Source organism: Sitophilus oryzae, unplaced genomic scaffold, assembly GCF_002938485.1.
Source record: "Sitophilus oryzae breed Bouriz unplaced genomic scaffold, Soryzae_2.0 scaffold_1353_pilon_pilon, whole genome shotgun sequence".
In the NCBI taxonomy this organism is placed as follows: Eukaryota; Metazoa; Arthropoda; class Insecta; order Coleoptera; family Curculionidae; genus Sitophilus; species Sitophilus oryzae.
In genome coordinates, this window is record NW_022146008.1 from 65,376 (window position 1) to 89,896 (window position 24,521).

General features: G+C 33.1%; 1 protein-coding gene across 1 annotated transcript in view; it reads right to left on the minus strand.

The window, feature by feature from the left end:
* The window catches only part of LOC115875202, an 84,526-nt gene that overhangs the window by 30,855 nt on the left and 29,150 nt on the right, over positions 1-24,521 (minus strand). The window contains exons 3-8 of the mRNA XM_030890606.1: positions 21,811-22,061; positions 15,020-15,209; positions 6,189-6,361; positions 609-759; positions 421-552; positions 260-360 (exon numbers count right to left, since the gene is read on the minus strand). Of these exons, the coding sequence (XP_030746466.1) occupies positions 260-360; positions 421-552; positions 609-759; positions 6,189-6,361; positions 15,020-15,209; positions 21,811-22,061 (998 nt within the window). The remainder of the gene's footprint in view (positions 1-259; positions 361-420; positions 553-608; positions 760-6,188; positions 6,362-15,019; positions 15,210-21,810; positions 22,062-24,521) is intronic.

The window sequence follows — 24,521 nt, forward strand, 5'->3', positions numbered from 1 at the left end:
GTTTAAGAAACCGAGAAACCGAGACGATACTAATACTCTAGATACTGATTTTCATCCAAATACCGAATTCAATTAGAAATTATTAGGAAAAAATCGAAATAAATATGAAAATGTTACACCCTGTATCTCTGAAACGAAGCATTTTCGGACATAACTTTATACGAACTTTTTTACTTATTTTTATGTGCAGAATATGCTGCCAAAGTTTCTCGAATAGAGTTCGGACCAGTCTATATATTGTATTTTGTTTAATATTTACCTGATAGAAAATAAAATAACTGAGGTATTTATCTGGATCTTCTAGTTCCCAAGATAAATTTATCCAAGTCTCGTTACTTTGAGTTTTCACTGATGGAAAATCTATTAAAAAATAAAAATTTAGAATAATTAGTATATTTTTTTCACAAACGCAGCTCTTACCAGAAATTTCATCATACTCTAGTTTTATCGGTCGCCAGTTTGGTTTCCTTACCAGTTGACAAGATATACTGTCGACTGTCAAATCATCTGGAGCAAATGTCTCGTAAAGCGTAAGATAGGACACTTTCACCTCTACAACAACCAAACTTTTACAATTTTTTAAATTTATTATAAACTATTATATGTACCATTCTCATTGCAAACTCTCACGTTATCATATGCCCACCAACCATCTCCTTTCTCTTTTTCCTCGTGAACAAATTTTGTTTCAACAAAAATGTTAAACTTCGATATTCCTATATTTTCTTGTTTCAGTTTTACTTCCATCCATTTTTCGTCCTGTAATTTTACAGTGTCTAAAATTAGTTAAATAACTGACAATAAAGCATTTTGTCCACGACCACTTAATAATAAATCAATATTCTACTTCCTAGCTGAAGGAATATGGTGCCCATATTTGTAATAGAGTGAAACATAACAGCTGGTAACAGTGAATTATGATAAAGCACACTTTGCATTTCCTTTACATTTTTTCCTATGCAAACGTGACACTCACAACATCCCGATGCGCGGCGTGGATGATTTGAGGTTTTTCTTATCTTTTCTTTTTATTAATTTTGACGTTTAAAATTTAAACACTGACGTTTAAAATGTTAAGTAGTGGTAGGTAGTGATTATTAAGTGGCATATCAAGAACTCGTTTAAAATCAAAAAATGAATTATGAGAATAATAATGAGCCCTGTATACAACCAGAGATAGCAGAGGCGGCCAAATTAACAAGTCTTGGATTGTTACCACAAAAGTCTATAAGGATCATTACATGTCTGCCTATAAAAACTTTCTAGACTGGAGGAAAAAAAAAGGCATAAATTCGTTTTCCGAATCCGTGTTTATTAGTACTTTTTTCTACCACCTTTAGTAAAATAAATTTGTTGAAAAATGATAGATCCTACCACAAGCAGCTGACTTTTTGTTGTTTTGTGTAACTAAAGTTGGTTATTTGTGTTTTATTTATCGATATACACGGGGTGAGTTTCCTACGATGTTCTCTATGGGTATCTCGGAAACTACTGGAGATAGAGAGTCGGTTAAATGGGGAAAGAATTGCAGTTTTGTGGGGTCACAAATATGCGCCTTTCAGATTTTTGAAAAAGTTCATGGCTTACTAGATATTTCGAAAAAAACAAATTTCGGCTATTTTAAAAATTGTCCCTAACTCCATTATAAGCTGTTTTAGACAAAAGGTTTTCAGATAAAAGTTGTAGATAATCACATCCTTAATGAGACTGTGCTCTCCGTTTTCTTCTAAAGCCTGTCATTTTTGACATATGACACAAACATATGTTTTTTTTAAATGGAAACCATAGTTGGCAATGACTTCATAAAAAGCGCCATTTTTTAAGCTTTTCAGCGATATAAGCTAAAATATGTTTTCTTCGAAAAATTGCTGAGTTATAGCCCATTCTTATAATTTTTAAACAACTTCACTTAGTTAGCCATGAAAACAAGTTTAATCGTCTTTGCTCTCGGAAATGTGAAGCTGTCATATCCAAATTTTGTAAATTAAAATAAGCAAAAATTGTAAAAATTAATTTTTCAAATGCAGAAAAGCGTGTAGGATTATTGGTTCAACTTTTCTTGACCATACATTTTCGTTCATACATACGTTAACCGGTGAATGTTACGTTTTTTAGAGAACGGGTTTCAAGACATGTTAGAAAAGTTACATTTAGTTATAGCCAATTCTGATCTTTCTTGATTAATTTCAATTGGATTGCATGGTATTCCTATTCTATTATGATTGATAAAACTTATAAAAAGTTAGAATATATTACTAAACGGTTCCTTGCAATTTACAATACACAAATTAAAACTTAAAAAATAATATCACTGCATACACTTTAAGTTATTTTAGAAAATCCGCCATTGTTTTAAGTTGCATCTTTTTAAAACTGAATAACTACCTATTCTCATAGAAGAACGGGTGGACTTAATTAAACTTCTCTCGTACCGCCACTTCAAGTGCCTCTCTTAATTCACAAATTCTTTTGTAAACCTTATTGTTTACCATACCGCATAAAAAAAGTCTAAAATGGATTGGTCAGGTGATCGAGGAGGCCCATGCAATTGGTCCACCTCTTTCTATTCCTGAGTTTGCATAATTATGATGTAAATAATTTTTAACATTTCTTTCATTATGAGGGGGGGGGTCGTAATAAAAGTCATGTTGGGACCACTCTATTGATGCGGGAGTATCTACACGCTTTTCTTCATTTGAAAAATTCATATTTACAATTTTTGTTTATTTTAATTTACAAAATTTGGATGTGACAGCTTCACATTTCTGAGAGCAAAGACGATTAAACCTGTTTCCATGGCTAACTAAGTAAAATTGTTTAAAAATGATAAGAATTAGCCATAACTCGACGATAAGATATTAGCTATAAGTCATGGCCAACTATGATTTCCATTTAAAAAAACATATGTTTGTGTCATATGTCAAAAATGACAGGCTTTAGAAGAAAACGAAGGGCACAGTCTCGTTATGGATGTGATTATCTACAACTTTTATCTGGAAACTTTTTGTCTAAAAGATCGCGCACACTATACCTACACGGACCAGTACGGACCAGCACAGCACAAACCTGCATCCTGCATGACATCGCACACTTTACCGCCACAGACCAGCAACATAAGCGAGAGTTTCGAAAAAAGTACAGTTGTCAAGGCTCAACTACTAGAGCGTGCAACATAGAAGTATTGAAAATGAGTAGTTCAGAGGAAGAAATTATTATTTTAGCCATGTTGTGTGAAGAAGAGGAGGAAGAGAAGGAAGCTAAGAAAAAAAGAAGATTTTGGGTTCACCCTATAAATCAAAAGAGAAAGCAATATGGCGAATTTCATTATTTGTTTCCTGAATTAAAAAGATTCGAAGAAAAGTTTTTCCAATATTTTCGAATGTCACAAATCAAATTTAATTATTTTTTTTTGCTATCGACTCCCATATTGCATCTTTTCTTTCTTGGTCTCTATATATAAAATGCTTGGCTCGTATCGCACAGCTCTGAATACTTTTGTACCAGTAAAATAAGCTTTTTTTCATTCATATTTAAAACGATTTAAAGGTTCGAACAAAAATAAACGAAATCTAACCTACATCATGCAACTTGAGCCAGCTAGCGTACTCGAAATACTGACAAACCCTTCAATATTTGCATGTTTGTGGAGGTGTGCTGGTTCGCCGGTGCGCACATTAGGTCGGACCAGCACGACCAGGCATAAATATTGCCGGTCATATTTGTCCCTGACCGACACGACTGTTTTGACGGTCGTGGCGTGGCGTGCTCACGATGCTGGTACTGGTCTAGTGTGCTCTACTCTATTAAATAACACGGTCACCTTCACCGGTAGATTTTACTGGTCTGGTCCGTGCCGGTCCGTGCAGGTATAGTGTGCGCGATCTTTAAAACAGCTTATAATGGAGCTAGGGACAACTTTTAAAATAGCCGAAATTTGTTTTTTTCGAAATATCTAGTAAGTCATGAACTTTTTCAAAAATCTGAAAGGTGCATATTTATGACCCCACAAAACTGCAATTCTTTCCCCATTTAACCGACTCTCTATCTCCAATAGTTTCCGAGATACCCATAGAGAACATCGTAGGAAACTCACCCCGTATATAACGATAAATAAAACACAAATAACCAACTTTAGTTACACAAAACAACAAAAAGTCAGCTGCTGGTGGTAGGATCTATCATTTTTCCACAAATTTATTTTACTAAAGGTGGTAGAAAAAAGTACTAATATACAGGTATGTCGTAAAACACATCTAATGATAAACTTCCCAAATATTTGAAAATAGAATAGTTCGAGATGACTGCGACTCTCGATGTATAGCAACTGATGATATTGACGTTTTTATTATTTTTTAGTTAATTTTGAGGTTTGAAATTGTCAAATTTTAAGTAGGCAGTGACATTTTCTCCTAAAACATGAATACAATAATTAATAGTAAGATTAACATTAAAAATACAAATTCAAACACTCCTCATAATTATTATAATGGCCGTGGACAAAGTACAGTATTCAACTCAAGACAAGCATAAATTGCTCGTTCAATATATATATATATATATATATATATATATATATATATATATATATATATATATATATATATATATATATATATATATATATATATATATATATATATATATATATATATATATATATATATATATATATATATATATATATATATATATATATATATATATATATATATATATATACTATTTTTAATATTCTATAAAAGTAATTAGAATTGTTTCAATTTTTAAGAGGCTATCTCTGTGATATTAAGTGCTGTTTCACATTTCACGGACCGTCCGCATCCGCGCAGACCATAGTGTATACTTTTAACGTCCGACGGAGTACTTTCACCTGTGTTGTCAACTAACTAACAACTTTAATACCCAATTATTAATAGAAGCATTATTACATTGAAACTAAAAGAAATTCGGACTTCTTGACCATTCTCTTTATTTATTTTTACACAATACTTTGATTAGATGTTTTACTGACATAAATCACTTGTCATCAAGTGTAAACGAATCAGAATCCTAAAACTACTCAGCTTATATACTAGAAGACACCATTCACCCGCAAAACGGCTCTTAGATAAAAGAAATAAATTCGGATTGGACTGCTCGACTTATGCCCGCTAAAACGTATAATTGTTTTGGGTCGCATACATTGTACGAGATCTGGCGCTGCTATAGCATTTGCTAAGAACAACCGCAAACAAGAACAGAAAGAATTTTCACTTGTCAAAGTCAGAATCTTCAAAAATTCTTTTGATGATTCATCAAATCATCAAGATTCTCTTGATGATTCCATATTTGAAAAGAATTTCAGAAAAGATCAGGATAAAATTAACACTGTTTTTAGTAGAGAACCACTCTAAGAAGTACCTTAACAAAAAAAAATCATCAAAACATGAGAAGGAGTGCATCTACGAGATACCTTGCTCTAAATGTACGACTTAACAAACAAATAAATCATAAGCAAAGACGCGAAACAATGAAAGTTAGGTATTGCAGATCATTGTATAGTCCAAGCACCACAGCCTAAAATCGTCGGAAGCCCGGGTTGTCCACAAGGAATCTCATTGGAAAAAGCGTAAATTTAAAGAAGTATGGAAATATAGAAATGTTCATAAAAAAGACATTTACCTACATTTTCTGTCTATGGCGAACAGTAGATGGAAAACTTTGAGCACCTGCAGGACAGCCAGGAAAATACGGAACACTGGCCAATTGACAAATATTCGGGGATCCCTTTTAATGAAGTTTGCCGACGCTGCAAGGACCCGAAAGAAAGGTCCTGCATTTCCTGTGCGGCTGTCGGGCTTCGTATAGGTCCCGGAATCGTTTCTTCTGAGGTTACAGCTTTGTAAAGAAGATGTTGGCGGGAAGAGCATAACGGAAGTCACCCGTTACCTCAATGCCGTGAATTCTCTGCTCTAGTACTAACTCAGTAGATTTAGTATTTAAATTAGTTCACACTTGATACCTTGTGCAAATAAAAATAAATATAGAAAATGGAAGTCCAAAATTCTTTTAGTTTCAATAATAAATCATCGCCTACCACAGTCAAAGAAATAATGATATATACCAATAATACAATACTTCCAATGTTAAGTAAAATAAGTTAAAAGAGGTAGTTAGTTTTAATATAAAACAACATAATGAATACATACCGTAGGACCAACATATTTTAGAATATGCCTGATTGTACCATTCAAATAGAAGAAACTCATCTCGCAATTACTACAAGTGGCTACATACATAGAAATGCACAAGTCCTTGTATGTGGTATGCTGCTGAGGTCCTAGTCGTGATATCTGGGAGGTCCTTGTATACATAAAATGACCTAAAAATATTTCTTAATTATTTTTTCAAATTCATAAGACTAATTATTATTAAGTAGGTACACTGTTTAGATTTACTTAGTGTGTGAGAGAGAGAGAGGTATTGATTTATAGAGCGCGTCAACAGCGAGGGTTTTTTAGCGCTCAATAATAAGCTTTATTTAATATGGAGTTATTTTAAATTATTTTAAGTTAGAAATTAAAGTTTTTTCGTTATGTTGATGTTGTCTAAGAATTTCATAACTTTATTAATCATCGAAATGTTAAAAGGCGCGAAAATATTCTCATAGGTTGTAACGTTTTTAGTTCGTTACATGTCTTTTTTATATATAATATATGATGTCTGGCCTATCATCACCGGATTCCCTCTCGTTCAGGCCGGATAGATTATTTGACGCGTAACTTTTACGTTCCCTGGTCGCCAACCCTGTGATCGTTCTACACAACCCTGTTACTATTCTGTGAAGGCGCGCGCTGTCAACATCGCTTCTGTCAACTCTCCGTGCTTAACCTCACTTTGTTTTGACGCTCTGTTTTATCCCAGCTTTTAGAAATGGTGATTATTTAAATCTTGCTGTATAATCTGAATCAGCTGCTATTTCAAAGCAACAGGTAAAGATGAGATATTATCCTTTTAGATTCGATATTATTATTGAATATTTTTAGGGTAGAGTTACGGATGTCCCAACTTGTATTTGTATTTTGCTGGCACGTTGGCGTCCCTTTTCTTTTGTCCTCCAGAATGTCACATGGAAGAAAGGACATGTTGTTTATTATTTATTGAGCCCTCGGAAGTATTTCTCTCTGAGGTAGGTTTCATTATTGTTTATTAGACCTTGTTTGGTTTTAAACAAGAGTTTCATATTTTTAGGGTCCAAGGTACGGACTGTGTCCAAGGTATGGACTGTGTCCAAGGTACGGGTAGTGCCTTATGTACAGACATTCTCTTAAGTACAGATGTCCTGTGGACGAGTGTCCCCAGTAAGAACGATTTTTTCTTACATCTAAGTGCCACAGCGTGGATGTAGCTTGAGTCCCATGCTGCTTCGTTCCCAGCTGTAAGCTAGTTAGTTACGGCTGTACCAATTTATGGTGTCTCATTCAGGCCCCTTGGTTGTGTTGGATGGCTGAGTACAGAGATGCGAGACCACCTCACGCTGCTACTGTTTGAAGCAAGATTACATAAAGAACAGCTAAGTGTAGATTTACGTTCTAGTTTTTATGTTTTAGATTTTCTATATTTTCAGTCTTAAACAATAACGTACATCTTAAGTAATATCAAAATACAGACTATGTTCAGTGGTTAGATTGTTAAGAACATTCATGTCGATATAATCTTTTAAAATATAATTTAGATCTTAGGTTTCATTGCATTACGTCTTGTATTGGTACAGTATAATCTTTAAAATATAATTTAGATCTTAGGTTTCATTGCATTACGTCTTGTAATGGTATTACTTTTATAGATACTATTGCACTATTTTAATAGATGGATAATCAAACATAGATTCTAGAATCTACAGGTTGTAACATCTTCGATTTAGCATCATATGGAATATATTAAATTAATTAAAGTAATGCTACATTTCATATTTTCTCTTAAACTTTACATGTCCTGTATTTTATCGTAGTTGTTTTCATTGATATTTAGTACGACTCTTACCACCACTTTCTTTGACATATAACCACTATATATTTACTAGCACTCTATAATGTCATGTATCAGTAAAGAACGTCATGAATAAATATAGTCATTAGTTTTAAGTATTATACAACTGTGTTTTCTTTCTCTGTACATGCCTGGCGCCCAATATCTATTTTTTTTGTTTATTGTTCTTAATTAGTTTTCTTTCCAGTGAAATACCTTATCCACGACTGCTCTCCGATGAATAGCTGCCGTTCGCAGTGGTGGTTGTTTAAAAAACGCTACAAGGTAACATCATTAAAGAATCTAGACCTATGGGAGGCAACAGGTAAGCATTCAAAAAGAATGTGTCTCATTGACATTAAGTTGTTGCATAAGGTGCATTTCGGAGGGGGTTCATTTCTGATAATATATGATTTGGTAAGATATGAGTGTCCTGTGACGGTTCTAACAACTTTACAGAAAGATCCGCGTTCAAGAGAATATATATTTTGATACAGATGAAGAAGTGGCATATGTGATCTAAGTTTATTAGTTCCCTCGAGGATGTCCCATTCATTTTGAAATATACTGAAGAACACGTTTTTGTGGAAATTTCTGAAATCGACAACGGATGGAGTTCCTTCAATATTCTGTAAGAGCGTTGCCTCGTTAGCCAGTTTGTCTGCTCGGTCGTTACCGGAAACAGGAAGTGATCCACACAAGCTGTGATTAACTGAATAATGAATACGTCAATCGGATAAACTAAATACGTCAATCCATCCTAATTTATGTCACATACTACTATACCAAATCTCTTTTATTTATATACAAAATGTATTAACAAAAAAAAAATTGGCGCCGGGAATACTAAAATATGTTAATACAGTGAATATCGCTTATAACGATATCGGATTTTACGACATATCGGTTATAGCGACGACATATTAAGGTCCCGACTGAGTTCTATGCTAAATGCATTGAAGAGGTGTTGCCTATAACGACTGTGCATGTAACGACGCACTTATATAGCGACCAATAATTTAACTTAAATTGGTCCAAGTAATCGGTTATAACAACGAGCGATAACGTATGCAACGACGAACTGAAGCCACTGTGTGCCGAAGTTCGGGGAATCCTTTTTATTGTATACGGTAAATCCGCGCTTCATGAAAGTCCTAGAAAAATATGAGACTTCTAATAATCTTTACAAATTAAACATTTTGGAGGCCATTAGTTTTATATGACAAGCTTGGGATCACGTTTCCCAACAGACAATTTCAAGATGTTTTGGTCATGCCGGATTTACCGCCCTGCCGGACGATCACGCAAGTTCTGACGAAGAGGAAAATCTTTCACTTTCAGAGTGAATTAAACTTCAAAGCAAAAGTGACCCCCTGAAGATGAAAACTTACCTCTAGCAAAATGGGTCAGTGAATTACCGATCGCTGACTTTGGTACCCAAGAAAACTGGGAAAATTCTGTAGAAGTCGATGAGGTTGTGACAACCACGGATGAATTGACCGACTCAGAAATTTTGGAAGATCCGCAAGAGAATGAAAAAAGTGATAAAGAGGAGGAGGAACTGGTGATTGACGAATATCATCCACCAGCCATAACAGAGGTTTGTTCAGCAATTAAAACTGTCAGACATTTCTTTGTTTTTAATAATGATAGGGACGATATTGTAAATCCGACTTTAGTGCACCTAGAAAATATGGTTGAAAAGGCGTTCATAAGTTCTAAGAAAATACGAAAACAATCTGTATTGACTGACCTTTTTAAAAAAGTTTAGTTGTTCTGTTTTATGATTAACATTTATTTAAATGTTTAATACATATGTTTGTATACAAATGTACATTAAGTATGTACATACATACATAATATATACATATATGTATGTACATACTCGCATAACATTATATGTATACATACACACATATGTACATATGTATATGTAACAACAGAACGTTATTTTCGTAATAAAAATATATAACCCATTTTGTTACATATTTTTCTATAACGACGCCCGGTTATAACGACCGAAATTAAGCGGTCCGTTCAATGTCGTTATAACCGATATTCACTGTATCTCGAAAACTGCGACTTTGACTGATTTTGATGTTATTACAAATTTTGTTGCAAATATTATTCCTAATCTTAATTTGAAAACCGCGTTTCGCTAGCTACTGTAATTTTGGAGTTACGACTTTTTAAAATTTTTAACCCCTTCTCATACCCCTTTACCAAAGCCCCACCCCCGCCAAAAACTAATGGCCAGATTCTCGGGTGCCACAGTATTTTTGTGCCAAATTTGGTTAAAATCTGTTCAGCGGTTTTTGAATTATCGTGTTACAGACGGCAGACGGACAGACGGACAGACTAACAGACGGACAGACGGACAGACAGACAGACAGACACCATGAAAATATTTTGTATTTAGGTCATTTATGACCCAAATAACTCATTTTGAGTGAAATTAAAAAAACTGTTTTTTTGCTGATCTTAAAAGCCTACCATACCTATTGGTATAGTCGGTTAAATAAGTCCAAAATAACGAAGTTATTTTACTTTGAAAATTTCCAAAAAAAAAGATTTTTGTTGAAATTTTGTCCAAACCACTGATCTTATCTGGATTTTCTTTCTTGTAAATTTAATCTAATACCTATGTTACCATATTATCAAGAAATAATGTTTTATAAAAAAAAATCCAAAAAGTTTTTCAAAAAATTTCGAATTTTCAAAATGTTTTTTGGCGAAAAAACCCTCATGGGCGTGTTTCTGAGCTTGAACTATACTACCAGTTAAAATACTTACACTTATTTGGGACACCTTGTATAAAGTACAAACCGTAGCTGTTGATTAGCTTTTATTTTATAAAAAATATGTGCAACGATATTTCTTAGCAAAATATTTTATCTCAGTATTTAAATTGGGTTTACGTCCTTGCACTGCAGGTGTTCAATCACATCTTACCATAACAAATTTAATTTTCTTTCTTTTTCTCCTCTTTGTGAAAAATTGTCCGGCACATGACTAACACAGATAAGAATGTGATCTTTATACCATTTTTTTTACTATGGAACAGTTAAAGTTATACAGACCGGACCACCGTAGTAGTAACATAGGCAGAACCGGACGAATTAGCGTATGCCCGTCCGCCGGATAAAAAGCAGGCGAAAAAAGGCGATAAAATAAAAATAGGTAGATATGTGATAAGAATGTTACAGAATTTGTATTTATTCGTGTTTTAATAGCCAAAACGAATACATAGATTCTCGCTACAGCTCTCGTGTAAAATTTATTTTTTAAGTAAAATAATGGATGTTTACGAAGTTCGCGAGAAAATTCAAATTGTAAAATGGTATTTCCAAAATAGGTCTTATCGGGATATACAAACAATTTTTCCTCAAACTTTCGTAAACAGGCCAATTCCATCTTTACCTACTATATCAAGAGTTATTAATAATTTTGAAACACATGGGTGCGTGTCCCCACAAAAACACAAAAAGCCTGATGTGTTAATTAATGAAGAACAGGAGTTAAAGCAAGTGTTTGGGGTGGTTTTGTAGGGGAGCATATGATTGGTCCATTTTTTATAGAGGGTAATTTAACTGTCGCAAAGTATTTGGACTTGTTACAGCAGCAGATTGTCCCTAGAATTCGTGAGTTATTGGGAGAAAGATTCCACAATGTCTGGTTTCAACAAGATGGTTGCTCTGTCCACAATGCCCGTATTGTTCAAGAATATTTGAACAATACTTTTCCCAACCGTTTAATTAGTGGATATAGAACTATTTTGTGGCCCGCTAGATCACAAGATCTTTCTCCCAATGATTTCTTTTTGTGGGGTTATGTAATAGGGCTAATAATCTGGACGAGCTTCAAGTAAAAATACGAGAGGCTTTCCAAACTATTAGCCCTAATATGTTAGCCAATGTCAGACGGGGATTTTACGACAGCCTAGGCTTCTGTCTAGCACAAGAAGGTGGTCTTTTTGAACACTTGTTATAACTTTTTTTTATTTAGAGTAATATTTTAGTTTTTTTCGGGTTTAGAGAATTTATTTATTTTTAATTTTGGCTTGTAAACACACTCAAATAATAAATATTTAAGTATTTTTATTTTAAATGTTACCTTAAATGAAGGTAAACACTTAAAATGAAAATAAATACTCGGCACTCCTCGCGTCGTATTCCTTGTGTCACGACCGACCCGTCCTAGCACAACTGCAACTGCGTAGTGCCTGACCAGCCGACTAGCCGGCATCGGCAGTGAATCTCTAGTACGAACGCAAATAGGGTAAACGTAAATTCGTCCGGCAACTTGCTATGTTACTAGTAGCCTGGTCTTCTCTGTATAGATAGTAAACATATCAAATAGTGCAAATAATTTGAAAATAATGGTATGTTGTTTTATTAGGAGTAAAAATAGCATCTTTCGTGGCGAGGCTATACTTTTGACGACGTACTGCCGAGGCACAAAAAGTTATTTTTCAAACGCCACAAGTAAGTTTTTAAACAAATTCAAACGTTCCAATTAATATAAGAAGATTTAAAAGTCAAACCTTGTATTTAATTATAATCGAGAAGCTATGGTTATGCTCGTTGAATATGACACTTTATGTCAGTGTAATAATATATTTTCGTACTTTTGTGCTTAGGCGTAAAAGTGCTTTACTTTTATACCTGGGCGTTAAAATGACTTTCAGAGTTAATTTACTTAATTTAAATTGAAATTAAGTAAAATAACTTTGTTATTTTGGACTTAATTCAAAAACGTTAAAGAGAAAATATGTATCATTTATCGAGATCTACCAGCATCAGCCCTGTAAATATTTGCACTTATTTAAGGCTCACCCCTGTATAAAGAATACTCGCTATTTTTTGTAGTTTGGTACAAAGTGTCCCATTAAAAAAGTGAAGATTCTCTTTATTTTCTGATAGTCTTTTGTTTATTTTTATTTCACTTTCTGGCGGACTAAATATCTCTTAAAACCCTGTACAGGGTGGGTCAAATTCGACGCTTTTAAATGGAAACAACCTTTTCTATAGGAGATAGACAAAAACTAATATCGATGTCTGGAGCTCAATTTTTGTCAAAAACATGATGGTGCAAACCGCATATCGATATCTGTTATCGTTTCGGAGTTACGGGGTGTTTTTCAAAAATATGCATTTTTAACAAATCGCTGTAACTTTTTTGCTATGGAAAATTCTGTATTTCTATGAAAACATTTCCAAAGCACCTTTTTACGTAGAATTTAATGGTTTAAGTATAATTTTTTTAAAATTAATAATTTAAGAGTTATCAACAGAAAATTTGATTTTTTGTAAAATTTTATTTTTAATTAACTGAAAAGAATTTAAAATTGCCTTTCCAAAAATGTAGCACACTTGATATTTTGTTATAATCCCCTTCGAAATACAGAATTTTTAAAAGTTCGCCACTTTTAACTAGTAGGCTTTGGACCCCTTATTGATGATATACCTCTAAGGGAACTCGAAACCATATTTTTCCAGCAAGACGACGCACCGCCCCTGAACGCTGAAGTTATCAGCAAATTTTTGCAGCCAATTTCAAGAATAATTACATAGCTAACCAAGATCCCAGCCGTTGGTCGTCGAGGCCGCCTGACTTAGTGCCCATGGATCTAATCCTATGGATATATTTGCGGAAGAATAAAGTTTTCTTATTGGCTTATTCTTTTGTATAATCTAGACAAAAATTAGAAATACTTAGCAGATATGAGAGGGTATCTTTCACCCCCACTGAGTTAATGAATTCCGCGGGAAATGTTCAAAAACTGTCCCGTCTGTCCATAACAGAAGACGGTTGATATGTCGAACACTAAGGTCGAACACCTGTAGCAAAATCTCATGTCTTGGTTTGCTATTTATTTTTATTGTTATTAGGTATAGTTTAAATGTGTTGATGTTGGTTAAATATATTTTAAATTGTTATAAAATTCTGCATCTCTCATAGCAAATATTATTTTCGTTTTAATTGATGCTCACACTTTTTTGCATTACAGCCGGTGCTGTTCAAAGCCTACTGATTTAAAGCGGGCGAATTTTTATATACTCTATATCTCGAAGAGGAATCGAGCAAAATATCAAGTGTGTTATATTTTTGGAAAGGTAATTTTAAATTCTTTTCAATAAATTAAAAATATACAGGGTGTCCCATATAAAAAATCAAATTTTCTGTTGATAATTCTTAAATTATTATTTTTAAAAAATTATACTTAAACAATTAAATTCTACGTAAAAAGATGCTTTGGAAACGTTTTCACAGAAATACAAAATTTTCCATAGCAAAAAAGTTACAGCGATTTGTTAAAAATGCACATTTTTGAAAAACACCCCGTAACTCCGAAACGGTAACAGATATTGATGTGCGGATTTCACCATCATGTTTTTGATGAAAATTGAGCTCCAGACACCGATATTAGTTTTCGTCTATTTCCTATAGAAAAGGGTGTTTCCATTTAAAAGCGTCGAATTTGACCCACCCTGTACAATTATGTATTTTGTACTTGAGTATACGTAGGGTCTACGACCTCTCTCTGTGTCACAAAGGTATATGAGATAAGACTACTTTAAAACTAGCACATTTATGAAATTTTTAAAATCTGATGGATAAAACCGAAGATAAAACTAAATTGTCTGAAATATTATTTATGTGTTTGGCTTTGGCAACAAATCTTTGTATAAGAAATGACACACAACAATACATTTTATTAACCCTGTTGAATAGATCGTAATTACATTTAAAGAACTCAATGTTATAAATAAAAGTGTAAAATATTTTAAAATATTGTGAGATCGTAAGTACGCATCATCATACGATATCATCGAAAAAAAAATAAAGTCCGGTTGGTTGTAGCTAACATTTCTAAATGACAGCGACCTTTATTTCCAAGCCATCTCTGACGACGTTTTTTGCGATCATATCGTATTTATGAATTGACTAATTCTTAAAAGCAAATTGAAATGTGTTCTTAAATATTTATATAAAAAATTATTTTACCTACTTTCACTAATCCTCCAAAGACTAGAGTTTTGACTACGCATAAGAAGATACATCGGCTTCAATGGCTCGCTGTCAATATATTCGATTACTACCCTGTCTAAATTTTTGTCTGTCAAAATGATCTTTCCGGTTTGGTCCACGCTTACCTCAAAGCTTCGCCATTCGTCATCGGATATGATATTTGAGAAAGCCTAGAACAAATGATTAGAGAAGAAAGATTAGAAAAAGATTAGAAAAAATAAGGGAAGGAAGAAAATTAACAAATGATATATCATTCATTCGAAGCAGAAAATGTTTACAAATTATTTGAAAACCACTGGGAAATAATTAAAAGCCGATCACACTGATGTAATTTTAAACTAAGTACAACAATAATAAGACATTGAACATAAGTTTCTGCCTTGTTTTAATATATAAAATGTGAACGTGTACGGTGTGTCTTTAATTATATTTTTGTCTGATAATGCTCGTAAGTATGAGCGAAATACGTTGAAAAACTAATTGGGGCATCTCCGTTAATATTTACTTAATAATTTAAGTAATATTAGTTAAGAAAGTTTAAGTAATTATAGTTAATATTAAGTAAAATGTTTGAAATTTAATTCTCTATCTATCGCAAAAATCCAAGATGGCGGTCGTTTTTTCAAACTTCCCCCACTGTGACCGAATGGGACATTTGAAGGGTTAAGATCATTATCTACATCTACACATTCCCCTGAGATTGGTTAATTACTAATTTTTTTCATCTCAACTTCCAAATCAAGGCTAATATCCTTTAATATCTATAATACAGGGTGAGTTTTAAATAAGTGCAAATATTTTTAAGGGTAGTATATTTCGACCCCAGAAACTCGATTATGAGGTTTTTATCGAGAATTTTTTTAGATTTTAGTTAAAAACATAATTTCTTCACAATATGGCAATATAGGTGGTAGATTACATTTACAAGAAAGAAAACCCAGAAAACATATAACGGTTCTCAAAATTTAAGCAAAAATTATTTTTTTTAAATTTTAAGTATTTATTATCGAGATCTACCAGCCCTTAAAATATTTGCACTTATATAAGACTCGCCCTGTATAATAAATATTTGGTTATATGTGAAAGCATAGTGAAATAAAGGAGTTATTCATAATACATACATATTTTCTATATTTGACTGATTATCTGTGATTATTTAACTTGATGCAAATATTCATTCTTAAGGGTTAAACGGGCTATTACAAAGAAAGATGTATCCATAAAACGGCTTCTTATTGTAAATTTTGAGAGACATTAAGGTTAAATTCATCTTTTTTAAACAAAAACCGATAAGCCCTTTATTCAGTGACATATTATTTATGTTACCAACTGAATAAAATATAACTAAAAAGTTCTTTTAACTTATTCTATTTTAGTTTGATGTAATTCTATTGATAACTATAACTCCAAAAGAATAGTATGATATATGTTAATATGGAAGATGTAAGACATATAAACGGTGCTATTAAGTGGAAAACGAGAAAATTAGAAAAAAAATAATTTGCCATTTTTTAAATTTGAGAGAAGAATATTTCTATTTGGATTATTACGTACAAAATTTATAAAACTAAAAATACTGACATCATAAATCTTAGTCATTCTCCTAAATATAAACACAAAAAGCAGATGGACTAGCTTTTATTTCCTTGATCGTAAAATTATGCTAGATTTCCTCTGTCCCTGTTTTAATGGATTGTCAGAATACATAAAACTGGGAGTATGAAATTTTTGAGCTATTTTAGACCTAAGAACAACATCAAAATATGTCAGAAACTTCTTGAAGTCGATATATTTTAAGATATTCTTAATAATCACCTCTACCAAATTAAGATATAATATATGATCTTATAAAAATTTCAATTTTGAAGATACCTATAAATATGTTTCATTCAGATAATGATCTATATATGGAAATTTTTACGTACTCGTTTGTATCACACATAACATGTGTAATTCAAACATACAATTGGAACTAGTTATTTAATTAGAGTTAGTAAAGCTTCGTTCGGAACCTCGCAATAGTGGTTTCAATTAGCATAGAAGTTTGTTCCTCTAATTTGAATGTAAGCATTCAGAAATTCTGTCAATAACGACAACCAAAAAGTAAAGAGGCAACAAAGTAATGAGATTTTTGAATGTCCGGAGTGCGGAAGAGAGATAACATCACGTATCGCGCTTTTCCTTGGGGCACCGGGAATTGTATTTTACCCCTTACTTCTACATGCGGGGCTCTGTAGAAGTGGACCGACTGTCCCTAGCGACTCATAGGAACACTATGAGATCTGATAATAATAGTAATAAAAACATCACCGGTGAAGCTGTGGGGAAACCCCCTAGCGACACTGGGAACAGTAACAATGAAAGTTCCAAGGGGCCAAACCCAAAGAGAACTACAGGAGAGGTGGCTGACACTTGCGTGAGACCATCCTCCGCAAGTGGCATACAAGCTACCACCTCCTCCAAGGGTCGGGAGCCTACCTCCTACCTCTAAACACGACAGGCGACACAAGCTACCGTTTCGTCTACCCGGCCTGGGTCGTAGCTCCTCGACTGTGAGGGACACGGGTCTCCGTAGGAAGTCCTAGGACTGTATGATGAGTTATAACTCAAGAAAGGGAGACACAATAGATCTCTAAGGTCGCAGAGATTAACCCCCCTCCCACTTATTCTAATTCTAATCGCGCTTTTCAGTCACAGAAAAGCTCATGAAAGAAAACGCCTTGCCTAATCTTTTGATGCGTGTCAAATATTCGTCAGTGAGTAATGGCAGTAAGTAAGTAAGCATTCAGAACGCTAAAATTAGTGGTAGGAAATTTTAATTAGTAAAAAACCATTACCAAAAATTACCAAACTTTTAACTTTTCCACTAATTATACTTCAAAATTTGCGAGGAATGTCATTTTGGTCTTTTGATTATCATCCGTCAAGAGAAAATGTGGTTAGAAATCAAAAGTATTTTGTTTTCTAAGCTAAATATTAGGCTTTCTCTATTGATTCCTTTCTCTATAGATATTCTATTAATTTTAATTGTATATTTTTGACATATGTGTGAATAATCGTAAACTAAAAAGTATAAAGTGTAGGTAATTGAAACCCCTAATTTATTCCACTAATTGCGAGGTTCTGAATGAAGCTTAAGTATAAGCTTCACGTTCTTAAGCTAAAATATTAATTATACTTAATCTCGCCGGATGTAAAACAGTGGGTGGCTAACAAATCTCTAGAATAGTGGAGAAATTCACTAGTACAAATAACGACAAAGCATTCATAGTAGGACATAGATAAATGAAACAAGTTTAGATTGGAAAGTGCTCAATGTAAATACTATTTGGCGCTATTCTTGCAACGGTCGCGACCCAAAGCTTTTGATAATTTCGAAGCGGTTCGGCTGTTTCCGGAATTATATCGCCAAATATATTGTTTATTAAAATTTATTATTATTATCTGTTAATTTTATAAATAAAACACAGTGTGTTGCATATAAGAAACTTTATTTTGTATAAGGACATGTATGAAATACCTATGGAACCAGGGCCGTCCTTAGACTGCTGGCCGCGTGGAGCAAACCCGAAAAAATAAGCCCCTCCCCCCCTACAGACAATCGTTTTTTTTTATTAGTGCGAAGTTTGATCCGAAGAATCAAGTGTGAAAAGAAAATTATGAAAGTTGCGCCACAGATGGTAAGAAATAATATCAAACGCTTTCCGAAAAAAAAAAGAAATAAATATTGCAAGATTTTCAGAATTAGCATTTAAATTTTGTATTTAAAAGGAGCGTCACATGGTACCTAACAAGAATAAAAAAACCTTATAAGGTACATTAGCCAAACTAACACCTAAAACTAGGTAATATAAATTATTATAAATTATTAACAAAACAAAATTCGTAATAAATACATAGACATAATGAGAGAGAAACAAAATTCCTAACATGGATAAAACTAAAACTTTTTTCTTGCTTTTTTTCGGCAAACTCTGAAATAAAATCGTCGATGTTTAGAGTGTTCGCTATTTCGTGCTCAATAGATATTAAGGATAATCTTAATCGTTCTTGTGTCATACTACTTGATCTCAGGTAATTCTCAATTATTTTGAGTTTAGAAAAACTTCTCTCTCCGGTTGCCATTGAAACCGGCAGCGTTAATAACATTCTTATAGAGATGTAAATATTTGGAAAGTTTCCAATCAGATCGTGAATTTTTAAATATTTTAGTATTTGTTTTGGACAACTAAAGTTTTCGGCATTATCTAGTGTTATTAGAGCAATTAGAGCTAAAATCTCGCCCGAAGCTCTAGGCCATTAATATCATGTTTGTCTCCGTCCGTTAAATAGAGATGAAGATCCATACAATGATTTGTTATTTCCTCTCGGTTGATATTCCTGAGAACTGTGAAGTCGTATAAAAACGAAAAATAGTCCGAGTGAGCTTTTAACAGGTCAAACCTTTCCTGGAGAGTCTCATGGATTGTATCCAGAACAACAAAGAAAAATTCGATTTTAAACTTTTCCTGTGGATCTAAAATTGGCTCATCCACTGATTCATACAAAAACTGCCTAGTTTTTTTTTTTCTGGGACGAGCTCTAATGTTAGTAAAAACTGCTTCAATTTTCAGCTCTTCTGCCAGCTCTGCAGCATCCACTAATATTTCTCTAAAATGGCTGTCAGTCCTTATTTTGACAAAATAGTCGTCGATAGCTTTTAGAGCTTTTGTGGACTCAATGATATCGAGTTTCTCCTTCTGAAGCAGTTTACTAGTTGCATTTATACTGTTGGAAATTTCGTAACGAAAATGACCATTTTTCCAAAATGTAGTATTGACGTACCGAATTTGGTCAAAATGTACCGAATTCAGTACAATTGTACCGAAACGGCCGCCCTCAAATTTGGCCGCCTGGAGCAACTGCTCCTCTGCTTCATACCTCAGGACGGCCCTGATAGAACATTGGAAACCGACGTTAGGCCACGATGGTTTTTGCAGTTTACACAGCTTTTAAGTTTTAATTTATTAAATTTAATGTCACTTTTTCACAATTATCAGGGGTTTGAGTAAATAAAATTAAATTAAACTTACAAGATAGCAACATGTAATTACTTTGAAAATGGACACATGGAAAATTTAAACACTTTTCAGTATTTTTTGAATGCGGGCAGTTTAAATTTTGAAAAATGTTATAATTTTTGAAGATTCTGACTTTGACAAGAGAATGTTTTTTTCTGTTGTTGTTTGCTTAGGTTAGGTTAGGTTAATCTTAGCAACCGCTATAGCAGCGCAAGATCCCGTACATCTTTGAATAAGAAGACTAAGGAAGGAGCATAATGCAATCCATGTATTCATGCATGGTGGGCGGATAAAGCACTCTAGGGTGGGGATCCTTGACAGTTCTGTTTGACGATTCATTTGACACCTTTGAATTTGATTTGAAATTTTGTGGATTTGTCAGTCTTTACGGAGCTTATTTTTTGTTATTTATTATTTATTCTACTACTGATAGTTGTATAAAGTTAGTAAATCTAGATGGAAATTGTGACAGAACTTAAATTAACAGCGATTTATCGAAAAAGACTCTAAAATAGTTGGTTGTGTAGCGTGCCGTAGATCTCAGCAAAAATCGAGTGAAATAATGGAACAACTTTTCGCTAGTAAGTGACTATATAATATACATACGTGTAGTAAACCGATCATTTATGAAATTCACTTAAATTAAGTAATTATATATTTTTTCTTGCATTTTTGCTTTTATTTACTACTTGTCAAAGATTAGATGTCAAAGAATTTAGATACGTCAATTTGACTTACCTGCTTCAGTAGCGTATCGGATGTTTATGGTTATAAATAATTATTATAACTTATCTATTTTTATTTGAATTTTATATTTTTATAACAATTTTAATAACTACCAACAAACCAAACCAAACCATTTTTTCACAACGTAAAATAAAAAAAAATATTGGGTCTACCCCACGTCTACCCTACATCATAGTATTACATTTTTTAAATAAAATTAGAAGGCACTGATAAACCGGAATTTAAGTCGGCCATATTTGAGGCCCATCGCGGTGGACCTAAGATTTTTGATATGCTCCTTCCTTAGTCTTCTTATTCAAAGCCGTACATGCATCTTCGTATGCGACCCAAAACAATTATACGTTTTAGCGGGAAGCCGAGCATTCCAATCTAAATTTATTTCCTTTTTCTATGGATATACCAAAAATTTGATAAAGACATAATTAATGAAGTTGTCAAAAAATTGTCAATTGAATAGTTGTTTACTGTTAATATCCGAGGATTCAAAAGGAGAAAAAACTATGATTCTGATTGCACACTGATTTGAGTATTTACTTCTTATGCTCAGTCAGGCGGCACTTAAGGCACTTAATTAAGAGCCCAAACGAATCATCGAGACGAAAGCAACAGGAATAAATTATTCTGGGTGTCGGGCTACAGCTATGGCCACAGCGGCATCCAAGGCAACGAAAAATCGTATGACCTAGCAAGGCAAGTATCATTGGAATCTTATCTTGGTCCAGAGCCAATACTCGAAATACCCAAATGTATCACCCGTAGTGCAGTAAAACTCTGAATCAGGAAAATGCACAATGTCCACTGGAAAAATAGAGAGAAGCATAGGGATCATAATAAAGCCTTCATCCAAAGATATAATTCTAAAACAGTAAAGGAACTGCTAATACTTATAAAATGCAAAATGCTTGCAAAAATAAAGTACAGATTATATACAGGACGGTCTCTTTTTATTGGAAAAAATACCTACTTCGTATGACTTCAGTTTTGTTGTCGAATAGTCTGTCTCGTTGTCCAGCATGTGAAACTTTGAAAGGTAAACGGTTCTCCTGCTCATGTGGAAGTAATAGCAGGGATAACTTCGAGGATTCCAACCTGAGCACAGGAATATTTCCACCGGTCCCCACGACCTGACGGAGAATCCATTGCTTTGTGCAGCCTCTATATCGTACCTATGTTCGAATTCTTTGGTGTTGTTGGATATCAAGATGGTAGTTAAATCTGAAATAAAACAAACTAATTTAGGTCAAATAACAGACAGGACATAAAGATTTAATAAAATCTGTCAATAATGGGTAGATTTCGTAATAATAAAATTAGGATGTCACATCTGTAATTTAAGATATTTAAGGAAGAATTAACCCTTATCTCGGGAATGGGGTGTTGAGGTATCGAATTGACATTAAAATCATATGATCAGGCTTGCCATAAGTTTCTCAAAAATATATGTCACTCTATAGTTTTCATTAAAAAAAGTTTTCATTAAAAAATCATTATTAGTAGGCAATGATTGATGATAATAAAAGAAACTAAAGAATTATTAAAAGTATATACTGCTAGCTGTGTCCTGTTTTATTTTGGAAGCCACTAATAAATTATTCATATATCATGGAAACTTAACTCTCTACCGCTATTTGTAAATCTTGGAAGCTATCATACCGGAACTTTTAGATATTTTTTATAGATAATGTAACGTGAAATATGCAAGAACCGCAAATATGCAAGAACAGCAAGATGGGATTCCCCCTCACAACTTCGAAAATATTAGAATTTTGTTAAATGACTATTTCCCAAATCAATGAATTGGGATCAATGGACACATACGATAGCCTCTCTGATCCCCGGATTTGTCCGTTCTCAATTTTTGTAGTTGGGGATTTTTGAAATATGAAATACATCGTGGCAACTACAACAATGTCGAAAACCTCAAAAATGCTATTAGGCAAGCTTTTAGATATTTGCAAACCCATGCCTTTATAATAAATCCCGTTATAAAAAAAAGAAGAAAAACATATTCAGAGATTCAGTGGTAACAGTTTAAAAGTAAATTATTTCAGTCTCATATAAAATTTTAATATGTGTATGACTATTTTGGTAAAAATCATTTTGATTTTTTTTTGTTATATATCACGGCCTACTAGTAAAAAACGATATCTTTTAAAAATAAATATAGAGTGTTATATATTTTTGAGAAGCTCATAGAAAGACAGATCATATGATTTATAAATATACAGGGTATTCCATTTGAAATAACATATCTTTGGTTCATATTTTCAAAAACATTTTTTTCATAGAAAAACAGAGTACAGTACTGTATTCTACGTAAAAAGTTCTACAAGAATCAGTTTTCACCTTCTCGATACTTTTCACAATAACGAAGATACGGGGGCTGTCCCAAATTGCAAAATTCTCAAAAAGACCTGTCGCTCAGAAATGAAGAGGGCTATGAATTTTTTTTTGACATCATCTTCCGTTTGACAAAAAAGTGGGACCGATTTGTGCAAACCGCATCCTCCTATCTTTACTAATAACGGAGATACCGTACGATTTCAACCAAAGCGTAAAAAAAATACGGTCCTTTAACTTTATGCCTAAAAAACATATACATATTTCGATAATCTCAAGAGAATCAAAATTTGGATCTTTTCCGTTGTCCTAGAACAATAAAATTTGGCAAGTAATGCCGACTTATGCCACAAGTATAGGAAACAATCTGAAAACTACACATTTGTAATTAAATCATAAATTCCTTAACTATTTATAACCATGTATTATAATAATTATTCACATTTTTATGAGGTATTCAAAAATATCTATTTTTAAATAATAACAATTCACTATTATTTAAAACTATGTATTGCTCATTCATACAAAAATGGCGAAATACCCATAGGACTATTTTGGATAGATGCATCCGCCTCATAGGTATTAGACATTATTTTAAAAAAATATTACCTATAGGCCAGTGCAAATAATTTTGAAGTTGTAAAAATTTTTAGAAAGCTGCGACCATTGAAAATAGTTAGCCTTAGTAACCCTTATTAACATACTAAAAGCCCCCATTTGTCCGATGTGTGCGTCATCAAAAAAAATCGGCCGCTATCTTGAATTTTGGTACTTTTTGGGAAAAAATGTAAATAACTCGTAAACGGTGCGTTATAGCGAAAAACTTTGAGAGGTAAAAATTAAAGGGAATAAAAAACTCTATCAGAATCAATAAAGAATAGTTTATTATCCTAACGCAGTGACGTACAAAACTTTTTTGAAAATCGAGCAATTTTTAAAAGGAATCACCGAAATGCAAATTAATATTTTTTTAAGCTTATTAACAAATAACATGGATATTTAGCATCAATTCAACTAAATACAGTCCTTGTGACATTTTCAAGAAATATTTATTGGTGGTTTAATAATATTTCAAAATTAACAAAAATTGTCAAAGCTATCCTTTACTAAATACATATGTACTAATAATGTGCGAAAGCAGCCTCCACCTTGTTCCGGTCGGGCCTATTTGCACTTATACCAAGGTCTTTTTGTTACCATTTTGTTAACAACTTGTTTTTAAAAATACATTGACAGTTTGAAAAATTAGGCTACAGGTTGGAAGAAAAAAATAAAATGTAATAAATTACTTGCGAATATCTTTTTGACATAAATATCATCTACGATCTTAACCTA